The sequence below is a fragment of the Jaculus jaculus genome, chromosome 2 (assembly GCF_020740685.1).
Source record: "Jaculus jaculus isolate mJacJac1 chromosome 2, mJacJac1.mat.Y.cur, whole genome shotgun sequence".
NCBI lineage: Eukaryota > Metazoa > Chordata > Mammalia > Rodentia > Dipodidae > Jaculus > Jaculus jaculus.
Genome location: NC_059103.1, coordinates 169,494,191 through 169,513,421, shown reverse-complemented (window position 1 = coordinate 169,513,421; position 19,231 = coordinate 169,494,191). Strand labels below are relative to the sequence as shown.

The 19,231-nt window shown below is 37.0% G+C and overlaps 1 protein-coding gene across 2 annotated transcripts in view; it reads left to right on the top strand.

Annotated features, from left to right (window-relative positions):
• The window catches only part of Stk3 (serine/threonine kinase 3), a 350,209-nt gene that overhangs the window by 42,192 nt on the left and 288,786 nt on the right, over positions 1 to 19,231 (top strand). The window contains exon 3 of one of the 2 annotated variants that reach the window (XM_045144343.1): positions 8,699 to 8,827. The exons of the other annotated variant lie outside the window; for it this stretch is intronic. Within the exon in view, the coding sequence (XP_045000278.1) occupies positions 8,699 to 8,827 (129 nt within the window). The remainder of the gene's footprint in view (positions 1 to 8,698; positions 8,828 to 19,231) is intronic. 2 annotated transcript variants of the gene reach the window in all.

The window sequence follows — 19,231 nt, the reverse complement described above, 5'->3', positions numbered from 1 at the left end:
CCCTAATAAGAAACCAGGAAGCATAATCTGAGGTTTTTGCTAATTGAAAAGATCATTATAGATTATCTGGAGAAAATGTAAAGTTCACAATACAACAGAACTAATTAAATACAAAATTTGTTTCAAATTCTTTCATTACTAATAAAGGCAAAAAAACACAGTATTTAAAGAACTTATACAAATAATAAAATATAATGAAAGAAATTAGGAAGATAGAACTAATTTCAAAAAGCTGAAATTAATGAAATAAATTAAAATTCAGGAATGATAAATACATATTAAATTTTTTTTTCAAGGTAGGTTCTCACTCTAGTCCAGGCTAACATGGAATTCACTATGAGGTCTCAGGGTGGCCTCAAACTCACAGTGATCCTCCTACCTCTGCTTTCCGAGTGCTGGGATTAAAGGTGTGTGCCACCATGCCCAGCTAAAATTCTTTTAAATAGAATGGTCAACAGTCTGGTTAAAACTCTTTTAATGTTGACTAAGAAAATAGAGTTCAGGGATATAGCATGGGTGAGGCCCTGGGTTCAGTCCCTAGCACCATATACCACACTCCTAGTCATGAGAGAGAAGGAGTGGGGGGGGGGCAAGCTGAGGGAAGGAGAATGAGGGAAGAAGGGAAGAAGTGAGAGGGAGGGAGGAAGGGAATAGAGTAAAAATATGAGATTTGGAATAGGAAAGGATATTTGCCCTGGTCTGTGACAACCTATTTGAAAATTTAGAAGCTGGTGATTTCCTAACACCATAAAAATTATATGAGTTCAATCACCCAAGAAGTTAAAATTTTAAATAGATTAGTTATCACAGAGAAAGTTGAAAGGTGATTTAATATTTATTAATATTGAATATTTATGTATAAAATGGGAGGCTGAGGTAGGAGAACCACAAACTCAGTGCCTATGTATTTTTAAAATTGTAATTTCTTTTACTTATAAGGAGATAGATAGATGGATGGATGGATAGATAGATACGAGGAGGGAGGGAGGGAGACAAGGAGGGAGGAAGACAGACAGAGAGAGAGAGAAAAAAAAAGAGAGAAAGAAAGGGAAGGAGAGAGAATATGAGAGAATGGGTGCATCATGGCCTCCTGCCAGAGCAGAGGAACTGCAGATATATGTGCAACTTTGTACACTGGCTTTATGTGGGTATTGGAGAATTGAACCTTGGCTGTTAGGCCTTGCAAGTAAGTGCCTTTCTCTGCGGAGCTATCTCTTCGCCTCAGTACCTATGTTTGATAAAAGTGACTTCAAGACCAGCCTGGAGTAGTTAATGAGACACTGTCTTAAAATGAAAGTAAAAGGACTGGGAATATATATATAGCTCATTGGTAAAATATATGTCTACCATATATGGTGCTTTAGGTTCAATCCCAGCACCATACACATGCACAGTAAGCATCAATATTCTGAATAGCTAATAAATGAATAAAGAAAATGTGATACAGCTGTGCAATGTTATTTTAGTCATAAAAGGACTGCAGTCCAGATAATGCTGTAATGCATTTTGACTTCAGAAACATAATGCTATGTGAAAAAAGCTAGATACAGAGGGTCACAATAGTGTGGTTTCATTTCATGAAGCATCCAGAATAGACATATCCATAGGGTTGGAAAACAGATTGCAGCTATGTTGAAACTATGAACAGGTAATGGTTATACAGCATTGCGAATGCAATAAATGACACTGGATTGTACTCTTTAAAGTTTGAAAAGTGTTTTTCATGTTGTCGGTGTTTTACTCACTTTCACCCAGAAAGGTCCCAATCAAGTTTTATTTGTTGTCTAAGGGCAAATAATTGCAAGGTATTTTAATGACCCCCCCGGTGCAATGTCAAAAACTAAAAATCTGGAGACACAAATTAATACAATCTGAGATGAAAAAGGTAACATCACAACAGATTCCAGAGAAATTCAAAATATCATAGGGACATACTATAAAAGTATATACTCCACAAAGTATGACAATCTGAAAGAAATGGATGATTTCCTTGATTTATATGACCTACCTAAATTAAATCAAGATGAGATTAATCACTTAAATAGACCTATAACAAGCATGGAGGTCCGAACAGTTATCAATAATCTCCCAACTAAAAAAAAGCCCAGGCGCAGATGGATTCACTGCTGAATTTTACCAGACCTTCAAGGAAGAGCTAACACCATTGCTTCTTAAGCTTGTCCAGGAAATAGAAAAAGAAGGAATTCTACCAAACTCCTTCTATGAAGCCAGCATCACCCTGATACCAAAACCAGGCAAAGATAGAACAAAAAAAGAAAATTACAGACCAATCTCCCTCATGAACATTGATGCAAAAATTCTCAACAAAATATTGGCAAACAGAATACAAGAATATATCAAAAAGATCATTCACCCTGACCAAGTAGGCTTTATCCCAGATGCAGGGATGGTTCAATATACGCAAATCTATAAATGCAATACATTATATAAATGGGTTGAAGGACAAAAATCACAAGATCATCTCATTAGACACAGAGAGAGCGTTTGACAAAATGCAACATCCCTTAAAAATAAAAGTACTACAGAGACTGGGAATAGAAGGAACATATCTCAATATAATAAGAGCTATTTATGACAAGCCTATAGCCAACATATTACTAAATGGGGAAAAACTGGAAGCTTTTTCACTAAAATCAGGAACAAGACAAGGGTTTCCACTGTCCCCACTTTTATTTAATATAGCTTTGGAAGTCTTAGCCATAGCAGTAAGGCAAGAGACACACATAAAAGGGATACAAATTGGAAAGGAAGAGATCAAGTTATCATTATTTGCAGATGACATGATTCTATACATAAAGGACCCTAAAGACTCTACTAGCAAATTGTTAGAGCTGATTAAAACCTACAGCCATGTAGCAGGATACAAAATAAATACACAGAAATCGGTAGCCTTCATATATGCTGACAACAAACACACAGAGGATGAAATCAGAGAATCACTCCCATTCACAATTGCATCAAAAAAAATAAAGTACCTTGGAATAAACCTAACTAAGGAAGTAAAGAATCTCTACAATGAGAACTTTAAAACACTCAAGTGAGAAATTTCAGAAGACAGTAGAAAGTGGAGAAACATCTCTTGTTTCTTGATTGGAAGAATCAATATTGTGAAAATGGCAATCTTACCAAAAGCACTCTACACATTTAATGCAATCCCTATCAAAATTCCTAAGGCATTCTTCATGGAAATAGAAAAAGCAATCCAAAAATTCATGGAATCACAAAAAACCTTGAATATCTAAAATAATACTGAGCAACAAAAATGAGGCTGGTGGTATCACCATACCTGGTTTTAACCTATACTACAGAGCCATAGTAACAAAAACAGCCATGTAGATCAGTGGAACAGAATAGAGGACCCAGTTGTAAGTCCAGGTAGCTATAGCCACCTGATACTCGATAAAAGTGCCCAAAATACTCATTGGAGAAAAGACAGCCTCTTCAGCAAATGGTATTGGGAAAACTGGATCTATATCTGTAGAAGGATGAAAATAGATTCTTCTTTCTCTCCATGCACAAGAATAAAGTCCAAATGGATTAAAGACCTTAACATCAGACCTGAAACTCTGAAACTGCTAGAGGAAAAAGTAGGGGAAACCCTTCAACATATTGGTCTTGGCAAAGACTTTCTGAATACAACCCCAATTGCTCAGGCAATAAAACCACAGATTAATCACTGGGACCTCATGAAATTACAAAGATTTTGCACTGCAAAGGACACAGTGAAAAAAGCAAAGAAGCAACCTGAAGAATGGGAAAAAATCTTTGCCAACTATATATCTGATAGAGGATTAATATATAGGATATACAAAGAACTAAAAAAGTTAATTAATAAGGAATCAAATAAGCCAATTAAAAAATGGGCTATGGAGCTAAATAGAACATTCTCAAAGGAAGAAATACGTATGGCATATAAGCATCTAAAAAAATAGTTGTACGTCACTAGTCATCAGGGAAATGCAGATTAAAACTACATTGAGATTCCATCTCACTCCTGTCAGATTGGCTACCATCATGAAAACAAATGATCATAAATGTTGGTGGGGATGTGGAAAAAGAGGAACCCTTCTACACTGCTGGTGGGAATGCAGTCTGGTCCAGCCATTGTGGAAATCAGTGTGGAAGTTCCTAAAACAGCTAAAGATTGATCTTCCACATAACCCAGCTATAGCACTCCTGGGCATATATCCTAAGGACTCATCTTATTTCCTTAGAAGTACATGCTCAACCATGTTTATTGCTGCTCAATTTATAATAGTTGGGAAATGGAACCAGCCTAGATGTCCCTCAACTGATGGGTGGATAATGAAGATGTGGCACATTTATACAACAGAGTTCTTCTCAGCAGTAAAGAAAAATGAAGTTATGAAATTTGCAGGAAAATGGATGGATCTGGAAAGTATTATACTAAGTGAGGTAACCCAGGCCCAGAAAGCCAAGCACCACATGTTCTCCCTCATATGTGGATCGTAGCTTCAGATGATTGGGCTCCTGCGTGAGAAGGAAAGTACTTAGTTGCAGAGGCCAGTAAGTTAAAAAGGAGATATAAAGGGACGAGAAAAGAAGGGAGGAAGGTACTTAATAGGTTGATATTGTGTATATGTAACTACAATGATTGAGATGGTGCGGTAATATGATGGGGAATGGAATTTCAAAGGGGAAAGTGTGGGGGAAGGAGGTAGTGTATTACCATGGGATATATTTAATAATCATGGAAAATGTTAATAAAAATTGTGAAAAGAAAAAAAAACCAAAAACTAAAAATCTGGGTATATCAAAACGGAAATCTCTGCCATATCTCAGATAGATAAATGTTGTAGTTTTCTTTTCCTGATATATCATTGCTATTAAATTCAGGGAACCCCATAAATGCTGGCATCTGTTATATCTGTCCTGCACGGTGGAGAGTTCATTAATGTTAATATCCCCTGGACCTTCTCCCTGAACATCAGAAATTGAGTAAGAAAGCAGGAGTGAATAGTAGCTGCTCTTGGATGAGATTTATATTCATCCTCTTGGTGTCCATGGAGATTTGAGTGCATTTATGTTACTGCAAGCAATGAGAGGATAGTGGTGGAGTATTCTGGAGGAGAGTCTTTATATTTTCCTCAAAAAAATGAGGACAAAAAATGAGTTCATACCCAGACATGGTTTAATCCCAGTACTTGGGAGGCAGTGGTGGGAGGATCACTGAGAGTCTGAGGCCAGTCTGGGACTACAGAATGAGTGCTGGCTCAGCCTGGGCTAAACTGACAAATCCTACCTTGAAAAAACAAAACAAAGTTCATTGCAATCTTCAGGTATTGTGAGGTTGTCACATAGGAGAGACTGGCAAGGAAAGTTGATAAGATTTGGGGATTCAGGGTGCTTAGTGAGAATATCTAAATGTCCAAATATCCGTTTTGCCAACAGAAAATGTACCTATCACATAATTAAAAATTTTAAATAACAGACTGGGTAATGTTATAAATTCACTTTGTAATGTAGTTAATTTTACAAGGTTATGCACTGAGTTTGCCTTTCAGAAATCTCAGCCCTGCATCTGTGGGAATTAATAAATTCTTTGGAGGTCGCATATCAACCTTGAGCAGGGAAGTTAAGCTCTGAGTTCATTATACCTGCTATAATTTTCCAGTGCAGGTAGAGGTACATTCCATACCACAGTTCTTGTAGTCTGTTTTTTTTTTTTTTTGGTTTTTCGAGGTAGGGTCTCACTCTGGCTCAGGCTGACCTGGAATTTACTATGTAATCTCAGAGTGGCCTTGAACTCTTGGCGATCCTCCTACCTCTGCTTCCCGAGTGCTGGGATTAAAGGCATGCGCCACCACACCCGGCTTGTAGTCTGTTTTTATCATATAGTTTATTGGTATAATTATTTAGTCTTCCAAAGGTTTGCTTAGCTAGACTCCAGGCAGGTAAGGGTGATAATTTAGATGATTATTTTTGCCACTGAATACCAAGACTACCAGCATTTTGTCGGTGAGCTGTCTTCAGATTTCAGGAAGAAATAATTTTGCAGTCGTATCTCTAAGGTTCTTTCCCTTGGAACCACATCTTCTAGCATGACTGTACTAGTAACAAGGTATGGTTAGGAAGAGAGAAAAAGCAGTCTATGTACTTTGGGTATAAGGATTTTTATTTTAAAATTAGGAGGTAAAATGAATTGTGGAAGTCTCAGGTATGCAAAGATTACAAAGCCATTGTGAAAAGTTGGAGAATCCAGTAATGAATATCTCTGCTTATAGCACTGAGGTGGAAGTTTCTTAGAATTCTTTGGTAATCTTCTTAAATATTTTGTAGAGGGAGAGTCTCACTGTACTCTAGTCAGACCTAGAACTTACTTTGTTGCCCAGGCTGGCCTTGAACCCATGGTAATTTTCCTACCTCAACCTACTGAGTGCTGGGATTGGCTCCTACCTATGATCTTAGTTTATGGGAATGTAATGGGTATCAGAAGTTAAGCAGGGAGCTGTGATGTATGTCAGTCTACTGATGCATTTGTTACACATGCATCACTGAAGAATAACAGTTTTTCCTTAACTTTTTACATTCAGATTTCCTGCATGTTCTCCTCATTGGCAAATTTTTAAGTAGAAGCCATTCAGAGAAGGGAATCCTGGGAAGTAGGGTTCTCTTTTGCAGTGCTAAGGAATCCTTGGAAAGAGTGATGCTGTTGTTTAGCTGGCCATATATAATCTAGCACTGATTGCTGTTAGCTTTTGAGTCACCGTCCCCAGAAGCAGACTTTTGACAGTGAACTTGTTGCTTTAGAAAGCCAAAAGAAATAGGGGATAGAATCAAATTCATTTTGTTGAACTGTATGCGTTTGTTACCTCTTCACTTATTTTGAATGATTATACATTTGAATGTGATTTTTTTGGGTATAGTTTCTAGTGTCAGGAAACAGGAAATAGTCCATGTTTTTTTTTGACAGTCTGTTCTTTCTCTTCTGTGGAAATAATATAGTGAGAGGACCTTGCTCTTTGAAGTCAGGAGGTGAAGTCTGGTCTTGCTAGCTACTGGTATCTGAGTCTCTCTCTGCTTCCTCTTCCTTTAGTGATGGTAATATTTTCTCATGCAAATTGAGAGGAATGAATTTGATAATGCATGCAAAACGTCTTTCATAGTACCTGGTATGTAGAAAGAATTCAATAAATGGTGGTAGTTTTAAGCCTCATTGTCTAGTTCATCCTAGATTAAAAATGATTTCTTCCTCCTGTGTTTTTGTTTTGTGTGTGTATGTGCATGTTTGTGTGTGCATGCATGCATGTGGATATGATGTGTGTGTGTGTGTGTGTGTGTGTGTGAGAGAGAGAGAGAGAGAGAGAGAGAGAGAGAGAGAGAGCGAGAGCGAGTGCGAGAGCAAGCGAGAACAGATGCGCAGGTGCTGTGGCACATTTGTGAAGGCCAGAAGTCCGTCTCTGGTGTTGGTCCTTGCCTTCTGCTTTATTTGAGATAGGCTTTTTGTTTGTTTGTGGTAGGATCTCACTCTGGCCCAGGCTGGTATGGAATTTACTATGTAGTCTCAGGCTGGCCTCACACTTACAGGGATCCTTCTGCCTCTGCCTCTACCTCTGTGCTGGGATTAAAGGCATGCACCCCATGTCTGGTGAGATTTTTTGTTATTTGCTCCTATAATGCCAGACTGACTAGGCTGTAAGGTTCTGGGGTTTCTTCTGCCTCCACCTCCCATCTCTCTGTAGGATTGCTGGGATTACAAATGTGTGCACCTATGTCCAGCTCTACATGGGTTCTGGGATCTGAACTCAGATCCTCATGCTTGCACAGCAATACTTAACTCATGGAGCCCTCTGCCAACCTGTTTTTGGTTTTCAGACATGTGACTATTTAAATTGGCAAACTTCCAAACGTTAGCGCTGAGGAAGTTTTTGAGCAAGTAACTATTAAATCCTATTTTATTTTATTTACTTGTTAGTGTGTGGTGTGTTCTTTCTCTTGAAGAGAAGATAGTGAAGTATTTAAAGACACTGTGGCAAAAAATTTTATGGTCCTCTCACTTTGGTGTTTAATGGTTTACATAAGCTTGGCTTGGTTGCACATCTCTGTAATCCCAGCACTTGGGAGGTAGAGGTAACAGGATCAAAAGTTCTGTGCCATCCTCAGCTACATGATGAACTCGACACCAGCTTGGAATATATAAGAACCTGTCTGAAAAAAATAAAATAAAATAAAATAAAATAAAATAAAATAAAATAAAATAAAATAAAATAAAATAAAAACAAGAAAAAAAGGTAAATGGTGGAAAGCTTTAGCTATTCTAAGTACTTTGAGCAGAAGTGGGGCCTTTATACTCTAGGGGTTGTTTTGCTTAGCCTTTTCTCTTTGACTCTTTTTATCTACCTTTCATACTTCTAATTTCCATTTATGTCTTCTTAATGCTGCAGTTGAATTGACAAACCGTAAGTCAGTTTCTCTCCTTTCTTCTTTCTTTCACTTCCTCCCTCCCATAAGAAAAGTAGCAACTCATTATATTTTAACTTGATGACTTGTAAGTTTATAATTCAAATAAAACTAATTCATTAATTTCTTTTCTGTTTATTCATTTTTAGATCACTTAAATAGTATTTTAAGCTAGAAAAGATAACTCATGAAAGCCCACAGTAGTCTTTAATAAGGTATTTGATATAAGAATAATTTCTTAACTTTTTTTTTAAAGGTCGTATGGAAGTGTTTTTAAAGCAATACATAAAGAATCTGGTCAAGTTGTTGCAATTAAGCAAGTACCTGTTGAGTCAGATCTTCAGGAAATAATCAAAGAAATTTCCATAATGCAGCAATGTGACAGGTATGAAGAAATTTTAGTTTTTATCTTTTTTATATTTTATTAGTAATACATATTAAAATGTTTGTTACCTATATTTTTGTTCTGACTTCCCTTTGGAAATAAGACTTAACCTTTAAGGAAGGTGAAGACAGCTTTGAGAATTGACTTTTGGACTTAAAAGCTTTATTACTTTTCTTATTGCTATGGCAAAAAACTTGACAAGAAGCAATTTGGGAAGGAAGATTTTTTTTTTTTTTTTTTTGGACACACAGGGATACAGTCCCTTTTGGGGAAGGTATGGTGGCAGGAACAGGAGGCATCTAGTCATCTTCATCTGTAGCCAGGAAGCAGAGAGATGAATGCTGGCACTCAGTTCACTTGCTTCTTTTTATTCAGTCAGGATTCCAATCCTTAGGATAGTGTCACCCACAGTTAAGGTGGGTGTTCCCACACCAGTTAACCTAACTTAGAAACTCCATCAGAGATGTGCCCAGAGATTTGTCTCCTAGGTGATTTAAATTTTTTTTTTATTTACATTTATTTATTTGAGAGCAACAGACAGAGAGAGAAAGAGGCAGATAGAGAAAGAGAGAGAGAGAATGGGCGCGCCAGGGCCTCCAGCCACTGCAAACGAACTCCAGATGCGTATGCCCCCTTGTGCAACTGGCTAACGTGGGACCTGGGGAACCGAGCCTCAAACCGGGGTCCTTAGGCTTCACGGGCAAGCGCTTAACTGCTAAGCCATCTCTCTAGCCCACCTAGGTGATTTTAGATCCTGTTAAGTTGGTTGTATTTGTCATCACCCAGTCTTTTGCTTATAAAGAAGAAATGATACTATAACGTTAAAAAGGACATGTAGTTAAAAGGTACTCAAGTATTTTTTCTCTTTCAGAACTAATTTATGAATGAATATTAGTTTTTGATGTTAAATAGATTAGTTATTGTTTATTTTTGTTTTCATGAGATTCTCTTGTTTGGTCCAGACAGATCTTGAACTCCCTCTGTAGTCTCAGCTAGCCCCAAACCTAGGATCATCTTGCCTCAGCCTCCTGAGTGCTGGGATTATAGACATAAGCCATCACACCCTGCCAAGAAGTCATGTTTTATATTCATTCAACAAACATATCTCCTCTTGTCCAGGTTCTCTTCCAAGGATTTAGAAATAATAGTAAATAAAAACAACAGATTTTGTTTTCTTTCATGAGAGGTTATAGTGTAGTTGGGAAGACAAAAACATAAACAAGTAGCTCTATTTTGTCATAGTCTCAGAACTAACTTGTGGATGAATAGGATGATAATGAGAACAAGAAGGCAGAGTACCTTTCTCAGCCAGGGAGGTAGGAAGTCTGGAATGCCAAGAAAGAGTTAATTTAGTGAAGACATGGAGGCATGAGAGTCAAAAGAATTATTATATGGAGACAGCTCATTGGCATATGCTGTAATGACAGTGTTTAGAATTATTGGAGTAGAAAGTATAATGCAGAGATTGATATGAAATTAAGCTAGATAGGTAAATGGAGCAGATAAAGGATCCTATGTGTAATGTTAAGTAGCCTGGTGTTTATTCTGGAAGAGATGCAGAAGGTATAAATTAGCACAATGTTTAACCTGTGGTTAATTAACCAAAGAGGAATATGTTATTCTTTACCAAAAGGTAGGACTGGGACAGCAGAAACAAAGTACTACCTGTGTTTTAGACGTCTTTTTTGGTACTTTCTCATCCTTAGCATATGGCATTTATTTCAGGGCATTTATCTTTCTTAGTAGGACTGTGCTAGTCAGGCCTCATTAGACCTGGTGATTTACAGGAGTCTGTACACATTGTCATTCCTAATCACATCAAAACTCTTAGTAAAAGATCTGTGGGATACTTTGTGTCCTAACCATACCAATGATATTTTCTGATTTAACAAATTTTCAACTTTAGGTGTAAAATCTATAGACATTCAGCAGAAAACTTACTTAAAATTTTTGTTTTGTCCTGGGCTAATGGTATATGGTACAGAGTTATTGTTATGCTGGGCAGTAGCAGTGAGCTGCAGCTCCATCAGCACATGATTGAGAGGATCAACAACCAATACTTGACAGTTGCTAAGCTGTAGTGGTCTGTAGGTTAGCTTTGTTAAATGCATTCTACAATGGCTCTGTCAGGCCGATCTCTTATTGCTCTTTGGCTAGTGAAGTGCCTGAAAAATTGTAGAGGAGCTTCACTGGGTTTGTTCAGTATTTTTCATATTTAAATGTGATGTATATTTAGATTATTTCATGTTTTCCACAATGGGTGCATAATTTGAAACCAATTAATAATAGAAACAAGTACTATTTTTTTTTTGTCCTCAGGTCAAAGTATATAATTGCAAAACTTACCCAGAGTTTGCTATTTAATATCTGGTAATTGGTGAGAATATGTTTCCTATAGTTTGATACAAGAAAGATTGAGTGCAGCACTATTTGGGACCATCAGATATGCTTAATATTTGCTTGATGCTGTTATTTTATTATTTTATAGAAATAGTTCAGGAACTGATGATATTCACAATCCATCATCCATCCATTTGTCTATATATCAGTCATATATCATCTATCTATAATTATATTGGCAGTGCTAGAGCTCAAATCTAGTGCTTTGCTAACAAGCATCCACTCTACCATCATTGAGCCACATCTTTGGTGCCCTAGTATACATAAGGATTTAAAAAATATATATTTATTTATGTATTTGAGAGAGTGAGAGAGGGAAAGAGCGCGCGCACGCACACACACACACACACACACACACACACTCAGAGGCAGAGAGAGGGAGAGAGAGAATGGGTAAGCCATGGCCTCCAGCCACTGCAAAGAACTCCAGACACACACACCACCTTGTGTTTCTGGCTTACGTGGGTCCTGGGGAATTGAACTGAAGTCCTTTGGCTTTGCGGGCAAATGCCTTAACTGCTAAACCAACTCTGCAGCCCCTACATAAGGATTTTAATCAGTATTATCTAGGAGAGGCAGGATCTCAAATATCAGCTATGTATACAGCATAGGTAATAATATATTCATTTTCCCTTAACCTTGGTATATTTTGGAACCTGTAAACTCTTAGGTTTCCATAACATCTTACTTACTTTGTCTTTCAGTTTTACCTCTTCCAAATGATTTTCTTCCTGAAGCTAGAATAATCTTTCTAAAATGCAAATTCCCTATTTAATACCCTCCTATGGCTCTTCATTTCCTAGCTGAATCCCTATGGATGGGTCCCGGAGTCTGTATGTTCTAACTGGTGCTTATTCTTGTGTCTGGGTTTCCCTTTTTAGTCTTTTTTGTTTGTATGCTTTATTACCTGACTCTTAAAATCTGTGAGCTGGGGATTTGTTTTATGTAGTATCCTTGGCTCCTGCCACCTGCTATGGCATGCTTACAGTTTCTGACTGAGCAACTTAATAGGACTTCACACCTAACATTCAGTAGCCTGGTTTTTAGTCATTCCACACAAATCTTTCTGATTCTTGATATGTTTTTTTTTTAAACTTAAAAAAAAAATTTTATTTATTTATTTGAGAGCGACAGACACAGAGAGAAAGACAGATAGAGAGAGAGAGAGAATGGGCGCGCCAGGGCTTCCAGCCTGTGCAAACAAACTCCAGACGCATGCGCCCCCTTGTGCATCTGGCTAACGTGGGACCTGGGGAACCAAGCCTTGAACTGGGGTCCTTAGGCTTCACAGGCAAGCGCTTAACTGCTAAGCCATCTCTCCAGCCCTGATTCTTGATATGTTAATGACATTACCATGTAGTTAGTTTTTTAAACAATAAATCTGAGAATCATTTACTTTTGATACTTGTGATGACAGCAAGTCTTGAAAGTTTCCCTTTCAAAATGTCTTCATTATTGTTTACTTTTTCTTTGTTCCTAGGATAAGTAAATCTAGCTCATCCCCTAGAATGAGTATGATCTCCCTAGGGAAATGTTTCTTGTGTTCCCAACACTCACCAGGCTATATTGAAATAGACTGTCTCTTCTATCTGACTGAAAGTTCTTCTAAATGTCTGAGACTCAGTTATCATTATATCTATTGTGAACAGAAGGACTAAACTTACATGGAGCTACTCAAAATACACTATATGAATGAGTAAAATATGTGAATAATACAGTTACAGATTCAGATTTCTCTTTGTTTACATAGGAAAGATGAGTCTCTCTATTATGAGTTCCTTGTGTCAACATTACGTGGCATAAGGCATTGAACAATACTGTTGCCCAGCTCTTGTCCCAATCCCTAGAAATGGTGGGAACACACCATTTTTATTTGGCCTGCACAGTGTCACTAAACACTTTTCAACTTCTTCCAGAGTAGCTACTATTACCTGTTATATTTTTTTAAATTAAGAACCCATTTGAATACTGTTTCTGAGAGAGTTAAAAAATGGAAATGTTTAAAACCACTACTTGGAGATTTAATGATAAGCAATAGTAATTTGTATCAGTTCATGTGAATATTTACTCAGCTTTTGGTAGATCAAAAAATAAATAGAGTGTTGAGGTCTATATTGAAAACAGTTCAGTTTTTTTTTTTTAAATTTTATTTATTTATTTGAGAGCGACAGACACAGAGAGAAGGACAGAGAGAGGGAGAGAGAGAGAATGGGCGCGCCAGGGCTTCCAGCCTCTGCAAACGAACTCCAGACGCGTGCGCCCCCTTGTGCATCTGGCTAACGTGGGACCTGGGGAACCGAGCCTCGAACCGGGGTCCTTAGGCTTCACAGGCAAGCGCTTAACCGCTAAGCCATCTCTCCAGCCCAACAGTTCAGTTTTTATAGGAGAATATTCACATTTCCTTTATAAAACACTGTTTATATTACTCCTATTAATTTTTGAATACTATTAGTATGATATTGTTGGAAATAGACATTTCTTTAGTATTTGAATTATGAGATGTTCAAAATAAAAGATGCTCAAGCTGTACATTTAAGCAACATATGGTTTTCTTCCATTAAGATGAAATTTAAGGGCTTAGTGGTTAGGCGCTTGCCTGTGAAGTCTAAGTACCCCGGTTCGAGGCTCAGTCCCCCAGGACCCATGTTAGCCAGATACACAAGGGGGTGCACGTGTCTGGAGTTTGTTTGCAGTGGCTGGAAGCCCTGGCGCACCCATTCTCTCTCTCTTCCTCTCTCTGCCTCTTCTTTCTCTGCCTGTCACTCTCAAATAAATAAAAACAAACAAACAAACAAATAAACAAATAAATGAACAAAGGATGAAATTTAAAAGCCAGGCCTTGTGGTTGGCTCATATCCATATATCAGCACTTGGAAGGTTGAGGTAGGTGGATTGTCATGAGTTTGAGGTCAGCCTTGGATATAGAATGATTTCCAGGTCAGCCTGGTCTAGTATGATATTCTGCCTCAACCCCCCCCCCCCAAAGATATTAAAGTTGCTATTTAAGCTGTAGAAACAAACATTTGATTTTTGTTTAGCTATAGTTTTTAGTGATACCATTTAGTCATAGCCTATTTGCATTTGTATTTTTTAGCAAGTAAGAACAAAAATCAGGGACTTCCAGGCAGGATTTCACGGAATAAAACATGTTTGAGAGAGAGGAGTAACATAGAGAAGAGGCTTCAGGTTAGCTCCCACCCAGTGAAACTACCAGTGGCAAATCCAACACAGATAAACCGATCACCACATACCAGGGTGACAGTAAAATAAATCCCCCTGCAAACTTTGTCTACCTCCTTACCATGGAAATCAATAACAAGAGAGAGTACAAAAATTTTTGGAGATTGAATGGTGCACCTTTGAATGAATAATGGGTATTGAAGAAAAAAAAAGTAGGGAATTAAAAAATTCTTAGGTAAAAACCCAACAATACAACCTACCAGGTCTTCAGGGATATGGTTAAGTCAGTACTAAGAGGAAAGTTTATAGCTGTAAGCTTCTATATCAAGAAATTAGAGAGATCTCAAATAGACAACCTAAAGATCTACCTTAAAACTTTATAAAAAAAAGAAGCCAATCCTAAACCCACTAGACAACAAGAAATAATGAAGATCAGGGCAGAAATTAATGAAATAGACAATAAAAGAACATTACTTAGAATTAAACAAATGAGGAATTAGTTCTTTGAGAAAATAAATAATATTGATAAACCCCTTTTCAAAGTAACAAAAAGAGAGAAGACCCAAATTAACAAAATCAGAGACAAGAATTGTACAACAGATGACAATGAAATGTAAAACACCATTGGAGAATACTTTGAAAACTTATATTCTGAAAAGCTGGAATACCTAGGAAAACCTAGAATAAATGAATGTATTTATTTACTTTTTTCTGAGGTAGGGTCTCATTGTAGTCCATGTTGACCTGGAATTCACTATGTAGTCTCAGGGTTGTCTTGAACTCATGGTGATCCTCCTACCTCTGCCTCCTGAGTGCTGGGATTAAAGGCATGCACCACCACGCCTGGCTCCAACAATTCTTCTTAAGTTTCACAAAGTAAAAAGGGAAGAAATTCATTCTACAAAGTCAGTATTACCTTAATACCTAAATTGGATAAAGACATGCCTCCCAAAAAACCAAAAACCCAAAGAAAGAAAGAAAACTATAGACCAGTTTCCCTGATGAACAGAGTAGATGCAAAAACATTCTTAACAAGATTCTCACAAACCAAATTCAAGATCACATTTGATTATAACCCCAGCTTCATTCCAAGAGAACAAGGTTTGTTCAACATATGTAAATCAATAAATGTAATAAACCATATGAATAAACTTAATGGATAGAAATCACATAGTCATCTTAATTGATTCAGAAAAGGCATTCATGATGAAAGTCCTGGAGAAGGCAGGAATAGATGGAACATACTTCAAAATAATAAAGACCATATCTGATAAACCCATAGCTGACATTATATTAAATGGGGAAAGTCAGATTGTTTTCTCTAAAATCAAGAACATGACAAGAGTGCATACTCTTATTACTTGTATTCTCTCTCTCCATATATATATATATATATATATATATATATATATATATATATATATATATATATATATATATTTTTTTTTTTTTTTAAGTTGGGTCTCACTCTAGAACATGCTGACCTGGAATTCACTATGTAGTTTCAGGCTGGCCTAGAACTGAGTGATCTCCTACCTTACCCTCCCGAGTACTGGGATTTACAGTGTGTGCCACCATGCCTGGTGTTGGGGGAGGGGGAGATAGGCATATCAGGACCTTGAGTCATTGCAAATGAACTTTAGATGCATGTGCTACTTTGTTCATCTGGCTTTATGTAGGTACTGGGGAATTAAACTTGTGTGATTAGGGTTTACAGGCAAGCACCTTAACTACAAAGTCATCTCTCCAGCCTGTACTTAATATTTTGTTCAAAGTTCTATCTAGGGCAGTATGACATAAAGAAGACATAAAAGTAACAAAAATAGAGAACTGAGAAGTCAAAGTATTCCTATTTGCAGATGGCATGATTCTATACTTAAAATATCCAGTAGAATGTAATACATAGTTTTAGTAAAGTTTCAGGATACAAAATGAACACACAAACCCCAATATCTTCCATATATACCAATAATGAATTTGCAGAGGATGAAATCAAGATAAACATCTCATTCACAATAGCGGCAACACATTAAATTCCTAGAAATGACCTAGCCGAAAATGTGAAAGACCTTTACAATGAAAACTTCAAGACACTTAAAAAAAGAATATTCATTCTCTCCTTCTTTCTATCTGCCTCTTTCTCTCTGTCTGTCGCTCTCAAATAAATAAATAAAAATAAACAAAATTAATAAAGAAAAATAATATTGAATGATGGAAACTTTCTATGCTCCTGGGTTGACAGAATTACTACTGTAAAAATGTACATTACCAAAAGTAATGTACCAATTCAGTGTAATCCCCATCAAAATTTCGTTAACATTCCTCACTGAGCTATAAAAAATAATTCAAGAATTCATACAGAAGCACAAAAAAGACTGCAGATAGCCAAGGAGAAAAAATGCAGCAGGGGTATTACAGTACTTGATCTCAAATTATACTACAGAACATTAGTGACAAAAATAGCATGAGGGCTAGAGCGATGGCTTAGTGGTTAAGGCACTTGGCCTGTGAAGCCAAAGGAACCATGTTTGATCTCTGTCCAAATCCCTTGTAAGCCAGACACATAAAGGTGAGGAAAGCATAAGGTTGCACATGCTCACTAGGTGGTGCAAGCTTCCAGAGTTTGATTGCAGTGGCTGAGGCCCTGGTGTGCCAATTCTCTCTGTCTTTCTCTAAAATACAAAAAGAAAATAACTTAAAAAATAGGATTGTACTAACACCAAAATAGACATATAGACCAATGGAACAGAATAGAGGACTGAGAAATCACACTACTTTGGTCACTTAATCTTTCATAAATGAGCCAAAAACATTCAGTAGAAAAAAAAGACAGCCTATTCAACAAATGGTGCTGGCAAAACTGGAAAGCCACTTGCAATATGAAATTAGATCTATATCTTTTACCCTCTACAAATATCAGTTCAAAGACCATGTAAAATCAGAAACATTGAAGCTGCTTGAAGGAAGTATAGGGAACAGAGTCCAAGACATATGCATAGACAAGAACTTTTTGAACAGGACTACAACAGTACAAGAGATAGCCTCAACAATTAACAAATGGAACTTCATGAAATTAAAAAGCTTTTGCATAGCGAAAGAAACCATCAACAAAGTGAACAGACAGCCTACAGAATGGGAGAAATCTTTGGCAGCTGTATTCAGACAGGCAGCTAATGACCAGAATTTACCAAAAATTGCAAAAATAAAACACCAAAAAATAATTCTACTAATAATTAAATGGGATAACAAAATGAGCAGACAGTTCATAAAAGTAGAAACACAAATGGCCAATAGGTATTTTAACTACAAAGCTACTTACACATCCATGTTACGTTCTACTCTATTTATAATAGGTAGAATTGCATTCAACCTAGATACTCATTGGCAAATGAATGAATGCTGAAAATGTGATACATATATGCAATGGAGTGCTGTACCGCAGTATAGAAAATATAATTATGAAATTTTTGGGAAATGAATGGACTTGGAAAGAATTATATTAAGTGACCCAAATTCAGAAAGACCCAAATTACATATTCACTATGATATGTGGACCCTAGTAATATCTCTAGTTATGTAGATACATAGAGATTCAAATGTGGATAAAACTTACATAGGTGGAAAGGTCATCAAGAGCAAGTAGCAAGAGATGAGTAGGAAGAGGGATGAAGGCAGAGCATAAGGATAGATCTGACATGTAAACAGAGAGGGGAAGGTATTGGGGGAGAGAGGGATTTGGGGGACAGAGAGGTATTGAAGAGAAGGGGGGTCAAATTTCAACTGAAACAAATTGTATATGAAAGTACCAGAATGATTGATACCTAATTATCTGTATACTTACTAAAACAATGAAAAAACCCACAAACATCAGCACATATCAGTTTAGTTGGATACTCTCATAGGTTATACTTATTTAAATATTTAATTTTTACTGGCATATTTATTATCTATAAATATTTCAAAACAATATGTATAATGTAGAATGACTAAATCCAGCTAGTATATTCAGAACCTTACATAGTTATAATTTTATTTTTGAAAATATATTATTTTTTGATATTGGTGTTAACTGTGATGGTTAATCTTGGTTGTCAGCTTAAAGTGAGAAGTCCCTAGGAGGCTAATAATGCACACTTCTAATTGTGTTTGTGAGGGAGGGATTCAGGATTTTGGGGAGGATTAATTAAAGGGGGGAAATCTGTCCTGAAAGTTGCTGGCCTACCACCAATCCATAGGCCGAGGGCCCAGACACCGGATAAAGGGAAAACAGAAAAGCCAGCCAGCTCTGGCATCGTTTGTCTTTCTTGTTTGTTGTGAGGTGAGTAGTCCTTGCTTCATGATCCTGCCACCGTGATATTTTGCTTCATCCAGAGTGAAGAATTAATGGAATAAAGTCTGTGGACTAAATTTGAGTATCATTGGAAACAGACTGTTATAATCCCCTGGTCTTGAACTCTCTGTGAGCCTATTGTATTATGAATGTTTTTGAAATATTCATTTATGAGAGAAAGCGACAGAAAGAGAGAGAAACAAAGAGTACACCAATACCTCTTGCCTCTGCAAATGAACTCCTGCTGCATGTATTACTTTGTGGGGCTGATTTTATATGGATACTAGGGAATCAAACTCAGGCCATCAGGCTTTGCAGGCAAGTGTCTTTAACTGCTGAGCCACTTCTCAGCCCTGCTTTTAAATATTTAAAATAGTGTGGCTCTAAAATCTAATGTATATTCAGTGGGCAATTGAAGGGGGGCACAGTGAATAAAGCATAGAAGAAAACTTGCTTATTGTCAACACAAAATGTCATTCTCAGTCCAAAGCAAA